The sequence below is a fragment of the Phyllobates terribilis genome, unplaced genomic scaffold (assembly GCF_046119375.1).
Source record: "Phyllobates terribilis strain yellow unplaced genomic scaffold, ASM4611937v1 Scaffold_4__5_contigs__length_816908805, whole genome shotgun sequence".
Lineage (NCBI taxonomy): Eukaryota > Metazoa > Chordata > Amphibia > Anura > Dendrobatidae > Phyllobates > Phyllobates terribilis.
Genome location: NW_027362764.1, coordinates 64661445 through 64689373, shown reverse-complemented (window position 1 = coordinate 64689373; position 27929 = coordinate 64661445). Strand labels below are relative to the sequence as shown.

General features: G+C 41.1%; 1 protein-coding gene across 2 annotated transcripts; it reads left to right on the top strand.

Annotated features, from left to right (window-relative positions):
• The first annotated feature begins 1577 nt into the window (after positions 1-1577).
• On the top strand, positions 1578-26215 carry SLC25A40 (solute carrier family 25 member 40). 2 transcript variants are annotated; one of them, XM_073677442.1, is made up of 11 exons: positions 1578-1941; positions 4614-4719; positions 4893-4952; positions 6369-6475; positions 7380-7447; positions 16931-17052; positions 17135-17308; positions 18773-18882; positions 19577-19658; positions 19752-19832; positions 24035-26215. In XM_073677442.1, exons 2-11 carry the CDS (start codon positions 4620-4622, stop codon positions 24136-24138), a joined length of 1008 nt encoding a protein of 335 aa, XP_073533543.1. In that variant the 5' UTR covers positions 1578-1941; positions 4614-4619; the 3' UTR covers positions 24139-26215. The 2 variants fall into 2 exon arrangements, with proteins under 2 accessions (XP_073533543.1, XP_073533542.1); XM_073677441.1 differs by having other exon boundaries at positions 1579-1948.
• The last annotated feature ends 1714 nt before the right edge of the window (positions 26216-27929 follow it).

The following is a 27929-nucleotide window of genomic DNA, read 5'->3' as shown; positions in this document are numbered from 1 at the left end:
ACCCACTCCTGGTTTTGGCTCCCACTCCTGAGAAAAAATACTGACCAAATACTGATAGTGGGGCCGTGGCCAAACATTCCTGGTTGAAATCATATAGCCAGTGCCCAATACATGCTGCCCGTGGATCGGGCAGCATATATCAGCTGTCAGGTTTCCTTGAGGCTGTCTGCCCACAATGAATTTTTGCTAAATTTTTGTCTCTGTGAATTTTCGCTGCATCAAAAATGAAGCGTCTTTTTGTTCCAGCAAAGCGGATGGGATTTATAGAAATCTCATGGCCTCTGTGCTTTCTTTACGCAGTGTCAACTGACCTGCGGTGCGTGTTTCAAATCCGCAATATGTTGATTTCTCTTGCGGATACGCTGAGTTTTTTGTGTGGATTTTCCCCATAGACTTGCATTAGATGCGGAATATTTGCAGGTAAGGCTATGCACCCACGATGAGTTTTCGTATTTTTGCTTCTCTGTTTTACTGTTCCAGAGAATTGAACGGGAATTATAGAAATCTTATGCTTTTTTATATTAGTAGGTTTTTTTTTCATCCTACGTTCCCATGGTGAGTTTTTGATGTTGCAGAATTTCTGCACGTTTTAAGGAGATTAAATTACTTGCGTTTATTTTTCATTTTTTATTTTTCATTGTGTTTTTGAGTGCGTTTTTTACGTGCGGAATTTCCGCATCTAATGGGGAAAACTCCAGATAAAACTTTAGCGTACCCGCAAAGAGAAATTGAAATGTTGCGGATTTGAAACGCACCGCAGGTCAGTTTATGCAGCGTAGAAAAAAAAACAAAGTGGGCAGGAGATTTCTATATATCACATCCACTTTGCTGGAACTGTAAGAAGCTGCGTTTTTGCCACAGTGAAAATAAGCAGCATTAAAAACTCACCAGAAGCTCATAGTGTGCACACAGCCTTAAATTTGTTGCAAATTGGCAAGGAAAAAATAAGCAGCGTGCTCTAGGTATGGCCATTCTTTTTACATATGTTTTTCTACAGGGCTTCAGAAATGTTTGGAGAAAAAAAACACGTTAAAAATTGCAAGAATAAAAAAATAAAAATACCAGCCCCCAAAAAAACTCCAATAAAACCTCATTGTATAAATGAAGCCTCAAGTTGGTTTAACACAATTTTTTTTAAAGTAATTTTTAATGTTTTTTTTTGTTTGTTTCCTGTAGAAAATGTCTTGTTTAGAGCAAAATATAAATCACACTAATATTGCGTTTGTTGTTATTATTGTGGCTTTTTTTGTGCCTTTTCAAAATGCAGCAACTTGGTTTTATTTAGCTGCTTCGTAATTTGATATAAAAAAAAAATGCGTGAAAAAAAGTTGCATAAAATAAAAGGAAAGGAATAAAAATACATGAAATTCATGGAAAGCAAAAAAAACAACAACATGAAACAGAAACGTCTAAAACTTTGTATAACACTTTGGTATGAAGAAAGTCTATCAGAAGCTTCCGCAGCGAATCTGCTTTATAGAATGCTGACTGACATGCAGCGGAGCAAATGTCAAGTGACCCAGCCAATGAGGAACCATCCTCGCGTCATGTGACAGGTCTTGATGACAGCAGCGGCCATGTTTGTGTCGGGCAGAGCGATCTTTCTTTGGAGTAGAGCAGAGACTTTTTCTTGCCAACAGTCACTTCTTTCTTTTCGATCAATCGGGGGCAGATATAGTGTGATAACGTGTGCGTTCTCTGCGGTTCTACGGACTTTGTAGTGACTGACAGCTGGAGATAAGCCCATTTCAAACATGGCGGCGGCTCATGTGTCTGCTCCTAAGTGGGCGTGCGGCTTGCAGTGCATTACAGCAGGCGGCGTGTCCTGTCTGCCCCACATGCTGCAAGGGGTCATTCACAGGGAGAAGGAGCGGTGTCTGAGCGCTGACAGCCACATTCCCAGCAGCCAATGAGCACAGGTGCCGCAGCTGACTGCAAGAGGTGACAGGTACAGTGCATGCAACATGTGGTAGGAGAGGCGCAGCATGCTGGGAGTTGTAGTGCTACACTGCCATTGCATCTGGTGATATGTATCATTATGTAATATGGGCCGGGCAAACCCAATTTATGGAGGGAGGGTCTATGTGATAGAGTCCTAGTGGGGACATCTTCGCTTTCAAATTTTCTTCCTCGTCTTCCAAAAGCACTATATGTATATTCCCAAAAAAATGGAGGCAGCGCACAATTTAGAAAAATAGAAATTGGTGATTTATTACCCATTAGGGCACAGCGACGATTCAGTTGTACTGAGAAACGTTGCTTGAGAAAGGTCACTGTGCCCTCTCGTTAGCTCTTTTGCGCTCATTCACTCTTTCGCTCTCGCTTTTTTGCTCTGGTTCGCCCTCTCTTTCGCTCGCTTTTTCGCTCTCTGCTCTCATTTGCTTTTTCGCTCTCTCTCACTTTTTCGCTCTCTCTGCTCTTGTTCACTTGCATTTTCGCTCTCTTGCTTTTTTGCTCTCGTTCACGTGTGCCCTCTCGTTCGCTCGCTTTTCGCTCTCATGCGCGCCTCTCGTTCGCTCTCTCATGCGCCTCTCGTTCTCTCTCTCGGGCACAGCGACGATTCAGTTGTACTGAGCAATGTTGCTTGAGAAAGGTCACTGTGCCCTCTCGTTAGCTCTTTTGCGCTCATTCGCTCTTTCGTTCTCGTTCGCTCGCTTTTTCGCGCTCTCTCTCGCTTTTTCGCGCTCTCGCTTTTTTGCTCTCGTTCACATGCACCCTCTATTTTTCTCGTTCGCTCACTTTTTCGCTCTTTCGCCGCTCTTGATATCTATTAGGTCAGACATTAAATATGATTTTTATTTTTTGTTCAGTTTTGATGTACACTTTTTTTTATGTGAAATATATTTTATTATGGTACCCCAAGGTACTTGAACCTGCAATCACTTGCACAGTAATATTGTTATATTGCTGTCCATTGGTTTATTTTCAACTCTCCTGAGAAACCCAGCCACTGGCTGTGCTTCATAGGTGTACAAACATGGCCGACACAGGGGACCTTCAATTACTCCGGCTGCAATAATAAGGTAATATGCACCTTTCCATACGTCGCCCATTTCCAACCCCTCTTTGCGGCTGTTGTGATTGACAGTGGCATTTAAGAGGTTTAAATCGCATGATCGGGCTTGCTCCGATCTCAACAGTTACTCAGATGCCGGTTGTGTAACACAGATGACAACCACGCAGCTTTTGAGTCTGCTCCATACAGGCAGGTCACCGGCACTTGCCTGGGATAGTCAGGTGCTGGCACCAGCTCTGTTGAGAGTGGTAGTTTCTTAAGTTTGGGGAGATTGATCAGGATAATTGTAGGATCTAAAAAATGGCTGGACAGGCGGATAACACCAGGAACAATAGTGCCGGAGGAAGCAACTTGCTGTGCGTGCCTTTGATATGAAGAGGTTTGGTGTATTTGACAGACCCGTGCTATAAAGATTAAATTCCTTACGTGAACTTTCCTCCCGGCTGCTTCTTGCCAAAAAAGTTATTGAGTAACTCTACACAGTAACCAGTTATTAATCGTCCCTGTTATACAAGTCGTCTATTAACAGAGATACTTTGGCATGTGTGATGGTGCCCCCTATGGGTTGTCACCCAGCTCTGACAAGGAAAAATGAGAAATGAGTTAAAGGGGCTTTCTCACTTCTGAATCGATCGGGTACTGAGATGCTGCTGACCTGGCTAACGTCAAAAGCTTGGCATTGTCGTATGGCAGAATTAATGAGAATGGTTTGTGTGCCCTGCTTTCCTCCATGATCTGACTGCTAGCAGCTATTTTTGTAGAGCAGATCTATGTGTCATTACAAACACCTCTTGCAGCTCTCAGCAATGTCAGTGTGGGGGGAGGGAGAAGAGCTGCAGGTGGTGTTTGTAATGACACATAGATCAGCTATACTCTACACAGTAGAGATGCCAGCAGTGAGATCTAAGAGAACTGTCTCTCATTACATGTCTCACAGGAGAAAACCTGTTCTGATCTTCCTGGGATTGTTCTTTCGTTCCCCTGCATGATGCCTTCTGCTTATGATTGGTCAACTTTTTTTTTTTTTTTTTTGTATTTTTAAACATTACACTCTGTATTTAAAAATAAAAATAATAAAAAAAAATCTACATCTTCACACTGCTCCCTGGGGCTTTTTTAGACTCCCTATTGTTTCAGGAAACAACATATGTACATAGCCACAAATGTCAGATTCTGGCTTTATCTTTTACATTGAAGTGTGGATAATGGTCGTTGTGAAGGAAGGAGGAGGTGAGCTGTGACATCACCTATTGTGTCTTTATCAGCTGTGTATAACGGTGTTACCTGTCATTGCATTGCTGCCTCTGATGATAATGGGCCTGCTGAAAACTCTTCCTGAAAGGACAAAGTATGAGTCAAAAAAAAAAAAGTGTGAAAATTGCAAGGTTACTGTTTTTTAATTAAAGATTATGGTATGAATGAATGTCATTTTTTTTTTAAACACAAAACCTGATGTAAACCATTTTCTGAATATTGCTTCCCTTTAAATGAAAATGGATTGCTTGAGACCCCCAGAGCGGGAGCTTTTACTTGTTGGTGTCCCTCCTGCCTAACACATATATAGATTGGTCTTTTAAATATTTTAATCCTTTCATAGAAAAAAATGAAGGCTGAAGATGAAGCATCGCTGGCGTCTACCAACATCACGCCTTTCCAGCAGATAATGGCTTCCTCTGCAGGCGCTTTGCTTACATCACTCTTTGGTAAGCGTTCAGACCAAGCATTTTTTTTCTTTATCTGTGTCCTGTGTCATTTCCATATATCTCCGTTGTCGAAGAAATATGGTGCAAATCAGTCGTCTAATGATATCACCAAGGGTTGACAGCGCTCATCACGTAATATGTACATATCCTTATTTTATCATTTCCTTTCCTAGTGACGCCTTTAGATGTTGTAAAGATTCGTCTTCAAGCTCAAAGCAAACCATTCACGAAAGGTAATTATTACATCCTTGCACGCGAGGACCCTGCAGAGATTGTCACCTCCGAAAACCCTCCAATACACTTCTTCTCATTTTGCATTGAATGTTAATGAACGAGACCTATGTAAGTGGTGCCAATTGTTCCTACCGCAACGCCATTGTTTGCTGATGGGTCGCCACCATGGCAGCAAGAGGCCAACTGAAAGCCCCTGTCACTGCCATCTATGTACTCTCATGAATCCCAGCATAGGAAATCCCGAATGTTACTATATACTGAAATAGCTCAGTGTTACAATATATAGTACAAGCGATCAAAGAGGACTCAAGTCCCCAAGTGATGTTAAAAAGTATGTTTTGTAAAGATACAAACCTTTAGTTGTTTTTTTTTCTTTGTATTACCACCTGTGAAGACCCAGAGTCTTCTGTGCACATAATACCACTCAGAATACTCAGGGTGAGGGTAAAACAGTGTGTCAATACTTCATTCAACCACCAAACGGCCAATAAACACATAGAACAGTCCCAGCAAATACCCAAGATGGTGAAAAATTACATAGTCTCACCCTTCCGCTGGGGATAGAACTGCGACTTTGAGAATTCCAGGGCCGTGCTACCAAACTACTGTCCTTAAGAGTCTCTCTGATCTTATGATTCTCTTTGCAGCACAATAGAAATCAATTTTTATATTTTTCTGTGGCTCGGGTCCTCATTCATAAGTCGGGGGGAAAGATACAGGGCTCAGGTCTCATTGTTTGAGCATTTAATCAATTAGCTAACTTGATATCCTCTTGCTCTTTTAAATAAACAACTAGCTGGCTTAGCGATCAAAAATTTTATCAATAAAAACGTCAGCTCGCCACTCTAAAAATTATAAAATAAAAAGAACCCAGCTCAAGTTGACGTTTTTTTTTTTTTATTGATGCAAGAAAACTGTCTGTCATTACATGTCTCACAGGAGAAAAACCTGTTCCTGGGGCTGTTTTTTCGCCCCCTGCATGATGTCATCTGCTTATGATTGGTCAACGATATTTTTTTATTTTTAAACTTATTACAATCTGTTTAAAAAAAATTATATATATATATATATATATATATATATATATATATATATATATATATATATATATCTCTTCACACTGCACCCTGGGGCTTTTGTAGAGTGTCTATTGTTTCAGGAAACAACATATGTGCAAGGCCACAATTGTAAGATTCTGACCTTCTCTTTTGTGTGTGTGTGTGTATATATATTATTATTATAATTATTTACTATTATTTTGTTTTATTTCCCCAAGAGTGTGTGTATGTATGATCTCTATCTATCTCAGATGGAGCCATTGAGCTATAGCCACCAATAACACTCCTTCCTTCCTTCCTTCCTTCCTTCCTTCCTTCCTTCCTTCCTTCCTTTTTCTTTCCTCTTGTCCTCCATAGGTAAATGCTTCGTCTATTGCAATGGACTGATGGATCACCTGTGCGTATGTCTGAACGGGAACAGCAAAGCGTGGTACAAAGTACCGGGGCGATTCTCAGGAACTGCGGTGAGATGATGGTTTTCACTGTTCTGTTACAATCACGATTCCCTTGCAAAAGAGCGGTCACATGCCAACTAGTCTCATTCTGCTTCTTTCAATACAAGAGCATTGACAGAAGCTGGGTGCAGCTAGTTTGCATGTGACATGGTCTCGTGACTGTGTACTCACTGCAAACTGTCACAATTCCACAATTCTGCAGTCATAGACTGACTGAAGACTTTTGTACTAATTATTAATTAATCAAAGGAAGTTCTAATGGTAAGAAAAAAAAAAAAAAAAAACAATAGGGAGACACTTCATAAATATCAGTAAATAACCATAGCCTGAGATAAGATACTGCTCAGGACAAAAAAGTGAACACTTATAAACATTAAAATCAATATTTTATTCTTTAATAGTAAAAGATAAATACATTTAAATTCAGAAAAGGTGCTTAGAAGACAAGTGACGTGACAGTGTCCAGAAATAGTGTACATACACTATTAATGTAATCCCATTTGTAACAGAGCATAAATGAATCAATCAGTAGCAACCTAATCGTACTGCTGACAATCATATTAGATGCAATCCCAATATTTGAGTTGTGGTCAGCAGTGAGGTAAATAGCGGATATGAGGTATTACTTGTTAATAAAGGTTAGCTAAAGGCCAACAGACTCGTGAAGCATCATGTACCTCCACCCTGTCACGCGTTTCGCCCTGCTTCTTCAGGGGGCATGGTGGGGAAAAAAATTTTAGTTTCTTTGATTCAGCGATTTTTGTGATGGTTAATAAGCGTGTACAAGTGACTGTATGTTCTCATTTTCCACATGGTTTTATTTTTTTCCTTTTTTAGCTATAGGATGAATATCCTATATTACCATTTCTTATGTGATGTGTGTTTTCTTCATTTTTTGTCTTTTTTTTTTTAGGATGCTTTTGTACAAATTATCAGAAATGAAGGCATCCGGTCTCTTTGGAGTGGGCTCCCACCCACATTGTAAGTACCACTCCTCAAAAAAAATAATCCATGACCAAAGTAATACTTATTAACCCCTTCACTCTGAGCCTATTTTCACCTTCTTGTCCAGGCCAAATTTTACAATTCTGACCAGTGTCACTTTACGAGGTAATAACTCTGGAATGCTTCAACAAATCCCGGTGATTCTGAGATTGTTTTTTTCGTGACACATTGTAATTTGTTAGTGCTAAATTTAGGACAATATTTTTTGCGTTTATTTGTGAAAATATCAGAATTTTGGCAAAATTTTTGAAAATTTAGCACTTTTCAAACTTTCAATTTTTATACCCTTAAAGTCATGCTGTACAAAATAATTAATAAATAACATTTCCCACATGTTTACTTTACATCTACATAATTTTTGAAACTTGTATATATATTTTTTGGTAGCAAGTTAGAAGGGTTAAAAGTTGACCAGCGATTTCTCATTTTTCCGACAGTTTACAAAACCATTTTTTTTTTTAGGGACCACATCATATTTTAAGTGACTTTGAGGGGTCTGTATGACACAAAATACCCAAAAGTGACAACATTTTAACCCCTTAACAACATTTGACGTACTAATACGCGTCTATGCCTTGGGACTTAAGAGCCAGACCCGTATTAGTACGTCATGGCGATCGCGCGCGCACACAGGCTGTGCGGGCGCGATTGCCGCCGGGTGTCAGCTGATTGTCACAGCTGACACCTGGTACTATGTGCAGGGAGTGGTCCTGCACCGCTCCCAGCACACTAACCCCCGCGATGCTGCGCTCGAAGTCGATCGCAGCATTGCGGAGGCAAGGGGAGGTGATCGCAGATACTCACCTCCTCTTCCGGCTTCCAGCGCTGACTGCTGTGGCTTCCAGGATGTTGCCATGACGACCCGATGTCGTCATGACAACATCCGGGTCACCAGACAGCAGGAAGATTTTTTTGGACATGCGCAGTGCATCTCCAAACAATCTTCTCCCTGTCCAGCGCTGACAGCCTGCACAGCACAGGGATGGTGCTGCATTCCTGTGCCATGCAGGCGATCAGAGAAAAAAAAGTGTAAGTCCCATAGCGGGACAAAGTAATAAAGTTTAAAAACTCAGAAAGTGAAAAAAATAAAAAAAAAATTGTAAAAATATAAAAAAAATAATCCACTAAAAATAAAAATATAATGTACCCATCAATAAATATTATTATAAAAAAACAAACAAAAAAAAACAATAAAAGTACACATATTTGGTATCGCCGCGTCCGGAACAACCTGACCTATAAAACTGTCCCAGTGTTAACCCCTTCAGTGAACACGGTAAAAAAAAACAAAAACAAAGCAAAAAACAATGCTTTATCACCATACCGCCAAACAAAAAATGGAATAACACGCGATCAAAAAGACAAATATAAATAAAAATGGTACCGCTGAAAACGTCATCTCGTCCCGCAAAAAACAAGCCGCTATACGCTCCATCAGCCGAAAAATAAAAAAGTTATAGCTCTCAGAATAAAGCTATGCTAAAAAATATTTTTTTTTTATAAAATTGCTTTTATTATGTAAAAGTGCAAAACATAGAAATACGATATAAATGTGGTACCGCTGTAAACGTACTGACCCGAAGAATAAAGCTGCCTTATCAATTTTACCACACGCGGAACAGAATAAAAAAAAAATAAAAAAATTCCTGAATTGTTGGTTTTTGTTTATTCTGCCTCCCAAAAATCGGAATAGAGAGCGATCAAAAAATGTCACGTGCCTGAAAATGGCACCAATAACCACGTCAACTCATCCCGCAAAAATCAAGCCGTCAAATGACTGTCTGCCAAAATCTGGAAAAATTATAGCTCTCAAAATATGGCGATGCAATAACTAGATTTTACAAAAAATGCGTCTTTTAGTGTGTGACAGCTGTCAGTTATAAAAACCCCATATGATTCTGGTATCGCTGTAGTCTCACCGACCCGAAGAATAAGGTCGTCTAATCACTTATACCGCATGAGGAACGGCGTAAAAAATAAACTCTCAGGTTAGGGTTGTGCTAGGGTTAGGGTTGTGCTAGGGTTAGGGTTGTGCTAGGGTTAGGGTTGTGCTAGGGTTAGGGTTGTGCTAGGGTTAGGGTTGTGCTAGGGTTAGGGTTGTGCTAGGGTTAGGGTTGTGCTAGGGTTAGGGTTGTGCTAGGGTTAGGGTTGTGCTAGGGTTAGGGTTGTGCTACGGTTAGGGCTGGGGTTGGGGTTGTGATGGGGTTGGGATTTTTTTCAAAAGTAAGAAAAAAAGATGACGATATGGCGACTAGTGTTGAGCGCAAGTGCTCGCTACTTGAGTTTGCATCCGGTGTTCTGGTATGCATTGAGTATCGTGGGTATTCGAGTGACATGCTCGAGTCTCCGCCCCATATGCTTCATGGCCCAAAAAACTTTGCGGGGATTGCCTGCCATGCACGAGCGATCCCCGCATGTTTTTTTTTGGGTGTCTAATAACCGTGAAACATCCGGGCGGGGACTCGAGCATGGCACTCGAGCACACGCAGTACATGGTGCATACCTGAGTACCCGATGCAAACTCAAGTAGCGAGCACTTGCGCTCAAGACTAATGACAACTTATTCAATATGATGACCTAATGTTATCAAATTCTGTGTCGTACCTCTGGGTTCAAAATGTTCACTATACACCTTAATAAAATCCTTGAGGGGTATAGTTTCCAAAATGGGGTCACTTGTGGGGGAGCTCTACTGTTTAGGCACATCAGGGGCTCTCCAAACGCGACATGGTGTCCGCTAACAAATTGAATGGAAAATCGTCTCAAATTGTTAGCGGACGCCATGTTGCGTTTGGAGAGCCCCTGTGTGCCCAAACATTGGAGCTCCCCCACAAGTGACCCCATTTTGGAAACTAGACCCCCCAAGGCACCTATCTAGATGCATAGTGAGCAGTTGGAACCCCCAGGGGCTTCACAAATTGATTCATAAAAATGAAAAAGTGTTTTTTTTTTTCACTTTTTCATTTTTATGAATCAATTTGTGAAGCACCTGGGGGTTCCAACTGCTCACTATGCATCTAGATAGGTGCCTTGGGGGGTCTAGTTTCCAAAATGGGGTCACTTGTGGGGGAACTCCAATGTTTGGGCACACAGGGACTCTCCAAATGCAACATGGTGTCCGCTAACAAATTGTCGGCTCAAATTGTTAGCGGACACCATGTTGCGTTTGGAGAGCCCCTGTGTGCCCAAACATTGGAGCTCCCCCACAAGTGACCCCATTTTGGAAACTAGACCCCCCAAGGCACCTATCTAGATGCATAGTGAGCAGTTGGAACCCCCAGGGGCTTCACAAATTGATTCATAAAAATGAAAAAGTGTTTTTTTTTTTCACTTTTTCATTTTTACGAATCAATTTGTGAAGCACCTGGGGGTTCCAAGTGCTCACTATGCATCTAGATAGGTGCCTTGGGGGGTCTAGTTTCCAAAATGGGGTCACTTGTGGGGGAGCTCCAATGTTTGGGCACACAGGGACTCTCCAAACGCAACATGGCGTCCGCTAATTATTCAAGCAAATTTTACGATCAAAAAGTCAAATGGCGCTCTTTCCCTTCCGAGCCCTGCCGTGCGCCCGAACGGTGGTTTTTCCCCACATATGGGGTATCTGCGTGCCCAGGGGAAATTGCACAACAAATTTTGGGGTCCATTTTTTCTTGTTACCCCTGTGAAAATAAAAAAAATTGGGTATAAAGTAACATTTTTGTGAAAAAAGTTAAATGTTCATTTTTTTCTTCCACATTCCAAAAATTCCTGTGAAGCACCTGAAGGGTTAATAAACTTCTTGAATGTGGTTTTGAGCACCTTGAGGGGTGCAGTTTTTAGAATGGTGTCACTTTTGGGTATTTTCTGTCATAAAGACCTCTAAAAGTGACTCCAAATGTGATGTGGTCCCTAAAAAATGGTTTTGTAAATTTTGTTGGAAAAATTAGAAATCGCAGGTCAACTTTTAACCCTTATAGCTCCCTAACAAAAAAAATTTTGGCTCCAAAATTGTGCTGATGTAAAGTAGACATGTGGGAAATGTTATTTATTAACTCTTTTGTGTGACATATCTCTCTGATTTAAGGGCATAAAAATTCAAATTTTGAAAATTGCAAAATTTTCAAAATTTTCGCCAAATTTCCGTTTTTTTCACAAATAAACGCAAGTGATATCGAAGAAATTTTACCACAATCATGAAGTACAATATGTCACGAAAAAACAATCTCAGAATCAGGGGAATCCATTGAAGCGTTCCAGAGTAATTACCTCATAAAGTGACAGTGGTCAGAATTGTAAAAATTGGCCTGGTTATTAACGTGCAAACCACCCTCGGGGGTTAAGGGGTTAAAAACCACCCCTCAAGGTGCTGCTCAAAACAACATTTAAGAAGTTTATTAACCCTTTAGGCACTTCACAGAAATTAAAGCTATGTGGACAAAAAAAAATAAACATTTTAATTTTTCCCACAAAAATGTTCATTTAGCCCCAAATTTTGCATTTTTTCAAGGGTAACAAGAGAAATTGAATGGTACAATTTGTTGTGCAATTTCTTCTGAGTACACAACTACCCCATATGCTGAGGAAAACTACTGTTTGGGCACTTGGAAGGGAAGCATCGCCATTAGACACTTAAAGAGAAAAATTGACTGGAATATGTAGTGGACACCATGCCATGTTTGGAGAGCCCCTGATGTGGCTAAACAGCGGAAACCCCCCACAAATAACACCATTTTGGAAACTACACCCCTCAAGGAATTGATCTAGATGTGTGATGAGCACCTTGAACCCCCAGGTATCTCACAGAAGTTTATGATGTTGAGTCATGAAAAAATTACAAAAATGTTGCTTTAGCCCCAAATTGTTCATTTGCACAAGGGTAATAGTAGAAAATGGACCAAACAATTTGTTGGTTGTGCAATTTCTTCTGAGTACGCCGATCCCCAATATGTGGTCAGAAACTACTCTTCAGGCACAGTGGAAATCTCAGAAGGAAAGCGCGCCATATTATAGTGCAGATTTTGCTGGAATGATTTGTGAGTGACATGTGACATTGGCAGAGCCCCTAAGGTGCCAGGACAGCAAACCCCCCCCCCCCCCCACACACACACACACCTTTCCCCCATAAGTGACCCCATTTTACAAACTTCACCCTTCAATTAATTCATCTAGGGGTATGCACTGAGCATGTTGACACCACAGGTGTGTCACAACATTTTATACTATTGAGCGCTGAAGAAAAAACTAATTACGTTTTTAGCCGTAAAATGTTGTTTTGGCCCCAAGTTCTTATTTTTGAAATGGGAAAAAATGAGAAAATGGACCACAAAATGTTACACAATTTCTCCTGAGTACGCCAGTGCCCTCATATGTGGTGTCAAACTATTTTTCAGGCACAGTGCAAAGCTCAGAAGGGAAGAAGCGCCTTATTGAAATGCAGATTTTTGTTGTTATGGTTTGTGGGTGTTATGTCACATTGGCAGAACCCCCATAGGTGACTCCATTTTACTAACTACACCTCTCAATGAATTCATCTAGTTATGCAGTGAGAATATTGACACCACAGGTGTGTCACAGAATTTTATACCATTTAGTAGTGAAGAACTAATAATTATATTTTTCTCGCTAAAATACTGTTTTATCTCCAGATTTTTAATTTTCATACGGGGAAATTGGTAAAAGGGCCCCATACTTTGTTATATAATTTCTCCTGAATGTGGCAATGGCCCATTAAGACTGTACAGTACTGTTTGGCAACATGATAGGGCTTGGGACGGAAGGAGCACTATTTGACGTTTGCATCCCTAATTTTGTTAGAATTGTTTGTGGACTCCATTTCCAGAGCTCCTGATGTGCCTAAACAGTGGAAACCCCCTTCAAGTGACCCCTTATTGGAATTTACACCCCTCTTGGAATTCATCTTCTGACTGTATAGGCGTTTTCCAGAAACAAACACACAGTGGAAGTTGCAGAGTGAAAATTGCAAATATGCAGTTGTAGTGCCCAATACATTGTAGTGCTCGTGCTTCTGAAGCCACACACCCGTAAATTAAGTGGGCTCGCCTCGCTACAGTAATGCCAAAAATGTAGATGCTAATTGCGGTTTAGGCACACTGTCGGGCTCAGAAGGGACGGGGGCATTTGGATTTAGGAGCACAGATTTCGCTGGATTTCTTTTGGTGGAAGCCATGTCACTTTTTCAAAGCCTTTATGCTACCAGGAACGTAGAATCCCCCTATATTTCTCTTAACAGATGACAGAGCCAAGTGGGGACTTGTTTTTTGTGGTTTGAGTAGAAGCTTTTATTGGTGGCATTTTGGGGTAGAGAACATTTTTGTGCCAGTTCACATTTATCCTGCGCTTTACACTGAGCACTTACATCAGAGTTTCCATCTATATCTCTGAGTGACGTGATTCCGATGAAACCCCTGAGGGATCCATTCACAATAATGAGGCAGCTGAGTTACTCTGGACTCCATCTGGCCTCTGTTCGTTGGTATCCTTCTTTTCAGAAGTGCACAAAACTGTGCCCCTTTCTGCCTAATTATAGGGAATCTTCCGCCTGGGGTTCTGTCTGAATCACATATTTTAGAGATTTACAGGGAAACCCCGGTGTAAGCGTTCAGTGTAGAGCGCAGGATAAAAGTGAGCTGAGCCATACTGGGATCTTTGGGAGGCGGAATGAAAAAAGCAACAGCAGGTCAAGAATTGTATATATATTTTTTTTTTACGCCATTCCTCATGTGGTGAGTGATTAGGCGACTTTATTCTTCGGGTTGCTGTGATGACAGAAAAAAAAGAGTGTGTGTGTATATATACAGTACAGACCAAAAGTTTGGACACACCTTCTCATTTAAAGATTTTTCTGTATTTTCAAGACTATGAAAATTGTACATTCACACTGAAGGCATCAAAACTATGAATTAACACATGTGGAATTATATACTTAACAAAAAAGTGTGAAACAACTGAAAATATGTGTGATATTCTAGGTTCTTCAAAGTAGCCACCTTTTGCTTTGATGAGTGCTTTGCACACTCTTGGCATTCTCTTGATGAGCTTCAAGAGGTAGTCACTGGAAATGGTCTTCACTTCACAGGTGTGCCCTGTCAGGTTTAATAAGTGGGATTTCTTGCCTTATAAATGGGGTTGGGACCATCAGTTGTGTTGTGCAGATGTCTGGTGGATACACAGCTGATAGTCCTACTGAATAGACTGTTAGCTGCTTTTTTTCTTGCCATAATACAAATTCTAAGTAAAGAAAAACGAGTGGCCATCATTACTTTAAGAAATGAAGGTCAGTCAGTCCGAAAAACTGGGAAAACTTTGAAAGTGTCCCCAAGTGCAGTTGTAAAAATCATAAAGCGATACAAAGAAACTGGCTCACATGAGGACCGCCCCAGGAAAGGAAGACCAAGAGTCACCTCTGCTTCTGAGGATAAGTTTATCCGAGTCACCAGCCTCAGAAATCGCAGGTTAACAGCAGCTCCGATTAGAGACCAGGTCAATGCCACACAGAGTTCTAGCAGCAGACACATCTCTTCAACAACTGTTAAGAGGAGACTTTGTGCAGCAGGCCTTCATGGTAAAATAACTGCTAGGAAACCACTGCTAAGGACAGGCAACAAGCAGAAGAGACTTGTTTGGGCTAAAGAACACAAGGAATGGACATTAGACCAGTGGAAATCTGTGCTTTGGTCTGATGAGTCCAAATTTGAGATCTTTGGTTCCAACCACCATGTCTTTGTGCGACGCAGAAAAGGTGAACGGATGGACTCTACATGCCTGGTTCCCACCGTGAAGCATGGAGGAGGAGGTGTGATTGTGTGGGGGGGCTTTGCTGGTGACACTGTTGGGGATTTATTCAAAATTGAAGGCATACTGAACCAGCATGGCTACCATAGCATCTTGCAGCGGCATGCTATTCCATCCGGTTTGCGTTTAGTTGGACCATCATTTATTTTTCAACAGGACAATGACCCCAAACACACCTCCAGGCTGTGTAAGGGCTATTTGACCAAGAAGGAGAGTGATGGGGGGGCTACGCCAGAAGACCTGGCCTTCACAGTCACCAGACCTGAACCCAATCGAGATGGTTTGGGGTGAGCTGGACTGCAGAGTGAAGGCAAAAGGGCCAACAAGTGCTAAGCATCTCTGGGAACTCCTTCAAGATTGTTGGAAGACCATTTCCGGTGACTACCTCTTGAAGCTCATCAAGAGAATGCCAAGAGTGTGCAAAGCAGTCATCAAAGCAAAAGGTGGCTACTTTGAAGAACCTAGAATATAAGACATATTTTCAGTTGTTTCACACTTTTTTGTTAAGTATATAATTCCACATGTGTTAATTCATAGTTTTGATGCCTTCAGTGTGAATGTACAATTTTCATAGTCATGAAAATACAGAAAAATCTTTAAATGAGAAGGTGTGTCCAAACTTTTGGCCTGTAGTGTGTGTGTGTGTGTATATATATATATGTATATATATATATATATATATATATATATATATATATATATATATATATATATATATATATATATATATATATATATATATATATATATATATATATATATATATATATATATATATATATATATATATATATATATTATAAACGCCGTTCACTAAAGGGGTCAACTAGTGTGACAGAGACACGGCGATGTGTACTTTTTTTTTTTGCTGTTTTTACATCAATATACATATTTATTGGCAGAATTTTTTTTTTGCTTCATATTTTTACAAACTTTTTTTATAATTTTTTTTTCTTTTACTTAGTCCCTGTATGAGACTTTAACTTTTATTACTCTGATTGCTGGTATAATGCATAGATGCTGTATTCGGCATTCTGCGATTTCACTCTGAAATCTGTCAGTGCGAGCGGGAAAAAAAAAATTGCATGCAATAGGGACCATCAGTATAACATCCGATTTTTATGGGTACATTACAGTTCTGTAATATAGGAAACTGCAAATGGTTCTGTAAAAGATTAATAGCTGCTGAGTAAAAAAAAATGATTGTATATGGATGATGACAGAGGAAAAAAAATCGTCCTGCTTCCCTGGATGAGAATGGGACAGATTATTTATACGAGTAAGCAAACCCTTACACTGACGGAAGCCTCTTAGACCATGGTCCGGGCATGGACTAAGCAGGCCTCCATAGCTGACAGGTTAGGTATCCATGGTTACGACCACTCATACAGTGACAGTTGTTAATGGTCATAACCATGGATACCTAACCCATTGCAATGCCTGCACATGAGGTAAGCGACATAGCTAATCAGGGGAACTATACTACATTTCTTATTGAAGTTATTTTCTAATATAATTATTACACATCATACATATTGGGATAGGATCTTGGAGATGGGAATACCCCTTTCACGTTTTCTCCAGTAAATCTCCTAATTTTCCCAGTCACCTCTTTGTCCTGCTGTTCCTATGAATATTACTTTATAACATTATAATTGTTATCCACAGAGTAATGGCGATACCAGCTACTGCCATCTATTTCACCTGCTATGACCAGCTACGAGACATACTGATCCACCGTGTGAACAGCATAGAGACGGCCTCCCTCATCGCCGGGGCCACAGCCAGATGTAAGTCCTGCCGTACCGTGCATATATAACCATTGCAAAGACAAAATTAAAAAAAGACTTCTGGTTTATCCCTGTTTTTCAGTGGGCTCAGCCACGCTCATCAGCCCATTAGAGCTGATCAGGACAAACATGCAATCTCGACCGCTGTCCTACAAAGAGCTGACGTCGTGTATTCGGAGTTCTGTGGCCAATGAAGGCTGGCTGTCCCTGTGGAAGGGATGGGGCCCCACCATCCTGCGAGACGTTCCCTTCTCAGGTAGCTTCATTTGTAGAATGGAGAAACCAAATATATTTATTTTTACACAATATGTGAACATATTACTTTGTGGGTAAATTGCTTGTATTGTTCTTTTGATCACCTGACCATTAGTTAAGTCCCAGACACGCTTACCTACTGATCCTGAGTTGCATCCTGTATTATACTCTAGAGCTGCACTCACTATTCTGCTGGTGCAGTCACTGTGTACATACATTACATTACTGATCCTGAGTTGCCTCCTGTATTATACTCTAGAGCTGCACTCACTATTCTGCTGGTGCAGTCACTGTGTACATACATTACATTACTGATCCTGAGTTGCCTCCTGTATTATACTCTAGAGCTGCACTCACTATTCTGCTGGTGCAGTCACTGTGTACATACATTACATTACTGATCCTGAGTTGCCTCCTGTATTATACTCTAGAGCTGCACTCACTATTCTGCTGGTGCAGTCACTGTGTACATACATTACATTACTGATCCTGAGTTGCCTCCTGTATTATACTCTAGAGCTGCACTCCCTATTCTGCTGGTGCAGTCACTGTGTACATACATTACATTACTGATCCTGAGTTACATCCTGTATTATACTCCAGAGCTGCACTCACTACTCTGCTGGTGGAGTCACTGTGTACATACATTACATTACTGATCCTGTACTGATCCTGAGTTACATCCTGTATTATACTCCAGAGCTGCACTCACTATTCTGCTGGTGGAGTCACTGTGTACATACATTACTGATCCTGAGTTACATCCTGTATTATACTCCAGAGCTGCACTCACTATTCTGCTGGTGCAGTCACTGTGTACATACATTACATTACTGATCCTGAGTTACATCCTGTATTATACTCTAGAGCTGCACTCACTACTCTGCTGGTGCAGTCACTGTGTACATACATTACATTACTGATCCTGAGTTACATCCTGTATTATACTCCAGAGCTGCACTCACTATTCTGCTGGTGCAGTCACTGTGTGCATACATTACATTACTGATCCTGAGTTACATCCTGTATTATACTCCAGAGCTGCACTCACTACTCTGCTGGTGGAGTCACTGTGTACATACATTACATTACTGATCCTGTACTGATCCTGAGTTACATCCTGAATTATACTCCAGAGCTGCACTCACTATTCTGCTGGTGGAGTCACTGTGTACATACATTACTGATCCTGAGTTACATCCTGTATTATACTCCAGAGCTGCACTCACTATTCTGCTGGTGGAGTCACTGTGTACATACATTACTGATCCTGAGTTACATCCTGTATTATACTCCAGAGCTGCACTCACTATTCTGCTGGTGTAGTCACTATGTACATACATTACCTATCCTGTACTGATCCTGAGTTACATCCTGTATTATACTCCAGAGCTGCACTCACTATTCTGCTACACATTACATTACTTATCCTAGTAAGAAGGGAATTCTGCTCTCTCCCTTGCAGCGATGTACTGGTATAACTACGAGCTTGGAAGAAAATTGCTTTGCCAGAGATATAACAAAACGGAACCAACGTTCACAATTTGTTTTGCATCAGGTGCCTTATCTGGATCTGTAAGTTCTATATTATTGTTATATATTATTATTATTATCATCTTTTCACAGTCCAAACGAAATTGTAAACTCTGTTGGGGACATGCTCTGTGGAATTTCTGCGGCTCTACAGTATAGGAAACAAACGTGTGTCTATAGATTTATTCACTTTTAAAAGGTTTTCCTTTTTTATTCATTTATATGTAAAAATAAAAATTACACCTGTGCTTACCCACTGGAAGGATCAGGAAGCCTGCGCCATAGAAAAAAAAATAACTCATTTTAATTGCTAATTTCTAATATAGAGCACCAAATCCCATTTTTTCTGCTGTACATGCAGCAGTGCTCAAATACTGAGCTATGTATAACCCCGCCCGCACCACTGATTGGCAGTAATTACAGAAAGCAGCCAATCGGTGAGGGCGGGGCTTTACAGATTAGCTGGACTGCCTTGCACAGGAGACCTAGTCCTGTAGTGATAATCTCCTGCTGATAAAACACTGATTATATTGAAACTACAGCACACAGCCTAGTAAGTGACACAGCGCTGGAATCAGGCTCCCTTTCCCTATATTAGGCTGCTTTCAGACTATCAAAAATCCCTTTTAATTCTTGTAATTGGTGGGAGTCCTCGCTAATTTCACCCCCTTCCCCGATGTCTCTGTGAACTGTCAGAAGGTGGTTGATGCATGATGGGTTCTGCTTTGTATCTTAGTTTGCCGCTCTCGTAACTTTACCATTTGATGTTGTGAAGACTAGAAGACAAATCGAAGTTGGAGAACTAGAAGTCTTAGAAAGTAAGTGCTGGAGTTTTGTCTCTTCGTTCCAGTGGTATGAAGGGACATCTGTTTATTATGGGTTTTTTTATTTATTTATTTTTTTTAATAAAGATGCACAGAAAAGATCTACCTCGACTTGGAAGATAATGCATACGATAATATCTGAGAACGGCTTTCGGGGTCTTTTTGCAGGTGAGTTTAGCTGGAATATATATATATATATATATATATATATATATATATATATATATATATATATATATATATATATATATATATATATATATATATATATATATATATATATATATATATATATATATATATATATATAATATATCTATCTCAGTACAGACCAAAAGTTTGGACACACCTTCTCATTTAAAGATTTTTCTGTATTTTCATGACTATGAAAATTGTACATTCACACTGAAGGCATCAAAGCTATGAATTAACACATGTGGAATTATATACTTAACAAAAAAGTGTGAAACAACTGAAAATATGTCTGATATTCTAGGTTCTTCAAAGTAGCCACCTTTTGCTTTGATGACTGCTTTGCACACTCTTGGCATTCTCTTGATGAGCTTCAAGAGGTAGTCACCGGAAATGGTCTTCCAACAATCTTGAAGGAGTTCCCAGAGATGCTTAGCACTTGTTGGCCCTTTTGCCTTCACTCTGCGGTCCAGCTCACCCCAAACCATCGCAATTGGGTTCAGGTCTGGTGACTGTGGAGGCCAGGTCATCTGGCGTAGCACCCCATCACTCTCCTTCTTGGTCAAATAGCCCTTACACAGCCTGGAGGTGTGTTTGGGGTCATTTTCCTGTTGAAAAATAAATGATGGTCCAACTAAACGCAAACCGGATGGAATAGCATGCCGCTGCAAGATGCTGTGGTAGCCATGCTGGTTCAGTATGCCTTCAATTTTGAATAAATCCCCAACAGTGTCACCAGTAAAGCACCCCCACACCATCACACCTCCTCCTCCATGCTTCACGGTGGGAACCAGGCATGTAGAGTCCATCCGTTCACCTTTTCTGTGTCGCACCAAGACACGGTGGTTGGAACTAAAGATCTCAAATTTGGACTCATCAGACCAAAGCACAGATGTCCACTGGTCTAATGTCCATTCGTTGTGTTCTTTAGCCCAAACTAGTCTCTTCTGCTTGTTGCCTGTCCTTAGCAGTGGTTTCCTAGCAGCTATTTTACCATGAAGGCCTGCTGCACAAAGTCTCCTCTTAACAGTTGTTGAAGAGATGTGTCTGCTGCTAGAACTCTGTGTTGCATTGACCTGGTCTCTAATCTGAGCTGCTGTTAACCTGCGATTTCTGAGGCTGGTGACTCGGATAAACTTATCCTCATAAGCAGAGGTGACTCTTGGTCTTCTTTTCCTGGGGCGGTCCTCATGTGAGCCAGTTTCCTTGTAGCGCTTAATGGTTTTTGCAACTGCACTTGGGGACACTTTCAAAGTTTTCCCAATTTTTCGGACTGACTGACCTTCATTTCTTAGTAATGATGGCCACTCGTTTTTCTTTACTTAGCTGCTTTTTTCTTGCCATAATACAAATTCTAACAGTCTATTCAGTAGGACTATCAGCTGTGTATCCACCTGACTTCTGCACAACACAACTGATGGTCCCAACCCCATTTATAAGGCAAGAAATCCCACTTATTAAACCTGACAGGGCACACCTGTGAAGTGAAAACCATTTCCGGTGACTACCTCGTGAAGCTCATCAAGAGAATGCCAAGAGTGTGCAAAGCAGTCATCAAAGCAAAAGGTGGCTACTTTGAAGAACCTAGAATATCAAACATATTTTCAGTTGTTTCACACTTTTTTGTTAAGTATATAATTCCACATGTGTTAATTCATAGTTTTGATGCCTTCAGTGTGAATGTACAATTTTCATAGTCATGAAAATACAGAAAAATCTTTAAATGAGAAGGTGTGTCCAAAGTTTTGGTCTGTACTGTACCTTTTGATCATTGCGGCCAAACTTTTCTATTTTAACCTCATCAGTCCACAGGACTTGTTTCCAAAATGCATCAGGCTTGTTTAGATGTTCTTTTGCATACTTCTGACGTTGGATTTTATGGTGAGGACGCAGGAGAAATTTTCTTCTGATGACTCTTCCATGAAGGCCATATTTGTGCAGGTGTCTCTGAACAGTAGAACAATGTGCCACAACTTGAGTCTGTTAAATCTTTCTGAAGGTCTTTTGCAGTCAAGCGGGTGCTCTGATTTGCCTTTTTAGCAATCCTACGAGCGGCTCTCACTGAAATTTTGCTTACGTCTTCCAGACCTTATCTTGACCTCCACTGTTCCTGGTAACTACTCAGTTTGAAATGTAATTAAGAAATTGCAAAGGGTAACTTGAAAACGTTTTGCTATCTTCTTATAGCCTTCTCCTGCTTTGTTGGCCTCCACGATTTTCATTTTTAATGTGCTCAGCAGCTGATTAGAAAAACCCATGGCTGCTGTTTTTGGCACAAAGTTAGAGGAGACTGGGTTTTTATAAAGCTGGGAAATTTGCATCCCCTGGCCTTTCCTAACTATGATGGTGAACAAGCCATAACCCTAACAGGCTTATTAAGGTCTGAAGTCTTGGTCAAAGTTTTCTGAGCACACAAATCTCTAAGGGTGCCCAAACTTCTGCATAGTCCCATTTTACTTTTTGCAGTATTTTTTAAAAATTACAAAGGAAATGTGTCATCTTTAACTTTAGGCGTTTTAGAGATCATTTCATGTTCAACTTGCTTAACTGTTCACAATAACAGTAATTTTGACCAGGGGTGCCCAAACTTTTACATGCCACTGTATACAGTGGGGCAAAAAAGTATTTAGTCAGCCACCAATTGTGTAAGTTCTCCAACTTAAAAAGATGAGGTCGGCCTGTAATTGACATCATAGGTCGACCTCAACTATGAGAGACAAAATGAGAAAACAAATCCTGAAAATCACATTTGTCTGATTTGGAAAGAATTTTTTCAAATTTTGGTGGAAAATAAGTATTTGGTCAATTACAAAAGTTCATCTCAATACTTTGTAATATATCCTTTGTTGGTAATGACAGAGGTCAAACGTTTTCTGTCAGTCTTCACAAGGTTGGCACACACGGTTGCTGGTATGTTGGCCCATTCCTCCATGCAGATCTCCTCTAGAGTAGTGATGTTTTGGGGCTGTCGCTGGGCAACATGGACTTTCAACTTTCTCCAAATGTTTTCTATAGAGTTTAAATATGGAGACTGGCTACACCACTCCAGGACCTTGAAATTCTTCTTACGAAGCCACTCCTTCGTTGCCCTGGCGGTGTGCTGCATCATTGTCATGCTGAAAGACCCAGCCACGTTTCCTCTTCAATGCCCTTGCTGATGGAAGGAGGTTTGCACTCAAAATCTCACGATACATGCCCCCATTCATTCTTTCATGAACACGGATCAGTCGTCTTGGTCCCTTGGCAGAGAAACCTCCCCAAAGCATGATGTTGCCACCCCCATGCTTCACAGTAGGTATGGAGTTCTTTGGCTGAAACTCGGCATTCTTTCTCCTCCAAACACGCCGAGTTGTGTTTCTACCCAACAGTTCTACTTTGGTTTCATCTGACCATATGACATTCTCCCAATACTCTTCTGGATCATCCAAATGCTCTCTAGCAAACTTCAGACGGGCCCGGACATGTAATGGCTTAAACAGGGGGACACGTCTGGCACTGCAGGATCTGAGTCCCTGGCGGCGTAGTGTGTTACTGATGGTAGCCTGTGTAACATTGGTCCCAGCTCTCTGCAGGTCATTCACTAGGTTCCCCCGTGTGGTTCTGGGATTTTTGCTCACCGTTCTTGAGATCATTTTGATCCCACGGGGTGAGATCTTGTGTGGAGCCCCAGATCGAGGGAGATTATCAGTGGTCTTGTATGTCTTCCACTTTCTAATTATTGCTCCCACAGTTGATTTCTTCACACCAAGCTGCTTGCCTATTGCAGATTCAGTCTTCCCAGCCTGGTGCAGGGCTACAATTTTGTGTGATTTTCAGGATTTGTTTTCTCATTTTGTCTCTCATAGTTGAGGTCTACCTATGATGTCAATTACAGGCCTCTCATCTTTTTAAGTGGGAGAACTTTCACAATTGGTAGCTGACTAAATACTTTTTTTCCCCACTGTAGCTGATGTGCAGCGCTCTGCACCATCTGCTACGCATTAAACGGAGCTGTGTAGTGCATTTACATTTGGCCATTGCTGAAACTAATAGCAGCTGAACGGTGGGGCCGTTGGGTGCTGAACCTAAGTGATCTATTCTAATGATAGACCATCAATATGATATGACTGGACAATCCCTTGAATGATTTGTGCTGTGCTGCATATGTTTGATATTGAATTTCTCTTTCCCTTTTGCAGGTTTGAGTCCTCGCTTAATAAAGATTGCACCCGCCTGTGCTATAATGATCAGCACCTACGAATTTGGAAAATCCTTTTTCCGCAAGTTAAATAGTGAGCAGTAATGAGTTGAAAACTTTTGATTGGGTTTTCTTCTGACGCAAGACCGAATTGTCTCAGCGATGTCCTGTTTTGTAGCTGCTGGTGAACCGATGCCTCTGATTGGCACCGGGCGTGATTGAGTATGCGGGGGTGTTGTAAAACGCAAGACTATGTACTAAACTGTACATGATAAAAAGACATACAGGGAATGTGCTCTCTATTGTGGATGACTATAGTCGTCATCACTGGAACGTGGATGTCTAGAGTGGTCACTATGTGGCAGTGTTACAAGGTAACAGCTGAATATTGGAAGATTCCTACAAGATGGGAAGTATTTTTTATGACGATGTGAAACACTGTCTTGGTCTGTGATTGTTCAGTAGATCAGTGCGGAATTATAGGTCAGTATGAAGAACATTTTTTAAAAGTAACTCTGGTATTATAAAACTTTTTTTTTTAAGTTTTATAAAATCACACTGCCTTTAAAGGGTATCACTTTGCCAAAATGTTTATGCTGTCTTAGGCTCTGTTCATTTCCAGAGAAACCACAACACATTGCCAGATCCGTCACACAACTGATAACGCAGGTGCCCCAATTAATTTAAAATGGGGTCCATCAGATTCTGTAAAGGTGAACATGATTTTGATGGGAATTTTCACATCAAATGTGTTTAAAATCTTCAATGGATTCTCTGATTGTAGGTGGGAACGGAGTTTTCTGTGGTGAAGAGACATGACACAGGTATTGTCTTCTCACCCCTTCAGACTCCACATGAGGATTAACACCGTAAAAAAAACAACTAGCATGCATAACTTTCAGTACATTTATTATGTGTCTTAGGAACATCTTGCGCCTCACCCGATAACTACTGTGTCTTAAGGTAAAAGAGGCATGGCTTAAAATGTATAAATATATTCATGCAAAGTAAGACAAAGAGTGGTTTGTACAAAAGTTATACATAGGTTTGATGCATTTTTCTAGAAATATTGGACACTTATCAGCGAGGGTGCACCGCTGTGATAAACGTGGCATATTTTCAGACAGTCTAGGTAAAACTGTCAGATTTACTAATTCTGTCTAACATTGCAAGCCTAAAGTGTTCCTTATAAGTTATTAAAGAGATATTCCCAAAATGGTAAGTTATCTCCCCATCCATAGGCTAGGGAATACCTTGCTGATCGCTGGAGGTCTGACTGCTGGTCCCTAAGAATGGGGCTATGCAACCTGGGAACGGGACTCTGCCGAGTCCCATCCTCAGTGGAGCGATGGTGAGCATGCTCAACTTCATTTATTGTCAATGGGACTGCTGGATATAGCTGAGAAATGTTCTGTTTTCTCCAGCAGTCCCAAAGACCATGAATGGAGCGGAGGTTGAGCATGCTCACTTCCACTTCCTTGAAGATGGGGCTCTGCAGAGTCTTGTTCTTGGGACCATGGGAGTACCAGCAGTCAGACCCCCAGCAAGCGGTACATTTTCTTACTATTTTGGGAACCCATAGGTGTTAATTATCTGTAGTTATCTTGGTAGCTGTGTCTGATCCTCTGGTCACACTTTGCCTTCTTCGTTTGACTTCTCTGTAGGTTTTTTTTTAATATATGAAAAAGTGGGAAAATCCCTTTAAGAAAAATGGCCCCCAAATGCCTTTTATATACCTAACCTAACAATCAGCAGGTGCTCGCCCACTCTCCACAGGTACAGTACCTGTGCTCCGATCTCGGGATATTTGACTGCAGCGGTGATGTTGCATCGAGCGCTCAGAAAATGGCTGAAGCACTGATGTTAGCGTAGTGTACATAATAAGGTCCCATGACCTCTGATCGGTTGCAGCGGTGAGGTAATACATCCAGCCAAAAAAAACACTGAGACCACAGCAGTGTTGAAGACCTGGACCTGGGGAGGGTGACCTGCTCGGTTTAGTTATGTATATATAAAAGCATTGGTGGTCTAATTAAAGTGGAAAACTCCATTTAAATAAATAGTTCACGAAAATGAACATACACTTTAGTTTTATTTTTGTTGTAAATATTGCATTTTAGACTAAATACTAAAAAAAACTATTTCAGATGGGTAATGAAGAATAAATGTCCTATTTTGTGCATATTCATTTGTTAAATTTTAGCTTTAGAGATGTGAGTTTTATTATAGTGGCCCTGTTCTCACGCAGTCACTATATGGAGGAAGGGAATTTCCTTGCACACATTTTGGGAAATTGAGGCCTGTAAGGCCGATTTATCAAAAACAATGTTTTTGTTGCCAATAGCAACCAATCACAGTGCAGCTTTCATTTTTCAAGAGAAGAATATGAAATGAAAGTTATGCTGTGATTGGTTGGTAGGTGCCACAATGTTTTTTTTGTACTTTTTCATAAATCTGCCCCGTATGTGTCTGACAGGAATTCTGACCTCAATGTGCCCTCGCCATAGTTAAGGAAAATCACATACATGCCAACTGTCCCAGTGACTGTATTGCCTATAGCAACGCGCATGAGAAAATGATGGCTGCTTTTGTTTGTAAAAACAGTGCGACTGCAGGCCCGGAGTCGTGTGTGGTATTGCAGCTTGGCTCCGCTGAAGTATATACTGAAATGAATGAGCTGGTACAAACAATAATTGAATACATTAATGGCAGTCCATGTGCCTTAATGAGGCGTATAGACCGGGGTCGTCCTCACAAACCCACCCCTTTAGTGTTACTACCATGGGACAGTGATGGGTTGGTGTCTTGGGCTTGTAGGCTCATCTGTCATGAAATACCAGGGGAAAAAAACCTTTAATTGGCTGGGAAAAGATTATGCTTCTCCAAAATAGCTGCCGCCATTGTGCGCTGATGACAGGGACGCATTATGTGCCATTGATGCTTGGAAACCTCAGTGTGCCTTCTAAAATGTCTCATTTGGATTGTGAAAGCAATGGAGTTTGAGCAGCCTTCAAATTTGTTTTGGATTTGCTCTAAAAATAAAGTGCTTGCTATTTTTTTTTTTTCTTATTCTCTTTAGTCTTTCTTGGCAATTTTTATTTTGGCAGATTTTGCATACAAACAAACAATGGAAGTGTGCAGAAGCTATAAAGGGGGCAGATCTCATGACAGGCTATTCACAGCAGCACAGAGTATTTTCAGAGCTACTCCTTTTGCGCACGACGTGCCCACTAATCTGTAGAGAAAGGGTTTTGTTTGTGCTCTGTGCTTGGATCCAGTGTCCACTAGATGGCAGTACTGACCATAGTATTGAACAATGTTAGCGCTGCTGACTTAATTGCTGCAATTATCAGCACTTTAAAGGGAACCTGTCACGTTCTGGTTGCTATGTAAACTGCCCCCATAGCGTTGTTAGTGATGCTTCTGCCCCACAAGCTTAGCGCTTGCCAGGAGCAGTATTCAAATGTCATGGGCGCCGCCACCCCTGTGACTGAACGCGGCGCCGCCACCCCTGTGACTGAACGCGGCGCCGCCACCCCTGTGACTGAACGCGGCGCCGCCACCCCTGTGACTGAACGCGGCGCCGCCACCCCTGTGACTGAACGCGGCGCCGCCACCCCTGTGACTGAACGCGGCGCCGCCACCCCTGTGACTGAACGCGGCGCCGCCACCCCTGTGACTGAACGCGAGAATCACACCCCTGTGACTGAACGCGAGAATCACACCCCTGTGACTGAACGCGAGCAGGTAAGACAAAGTATATAAAACGTTATAACATCATTATACTACCACTGATTTTCATGAAAACAGCTTGTTAGTGATGCACATTGCATCACTAACAACATTATCAGGGCAGTGTACATAGCAACTAGGACGTGACAGGTTCCCTTTAATTA

What these genes read in the sequence shown, in the direction of transcription:
- SLC25A40 (XM_073677442.1), top strand. Translation starts at nt 4,620, where the DNA reads ATGAAGGCTGAAGATGAAGCATCGCTGGCGTCTACCAACATCACGCCT. An exon ending in TTTGCTTACATCACTCTTTG is followed by an intron (nt 4,720 to 4,892) that starts GTAAGCGTTCAG and finishes TTCCTTTCCTAG; the next exon opens with TGACGCCTTTAGATGTTGTA. An exon ending in AAGCAAACCATTCACGAAAG is followed by an intron (nt 4,953 to 6,368) that starts GTAATTATTACA and finishes TGTCCTCCATAG; the next exon opens with GTAAATGCTTCGTCTATTGC.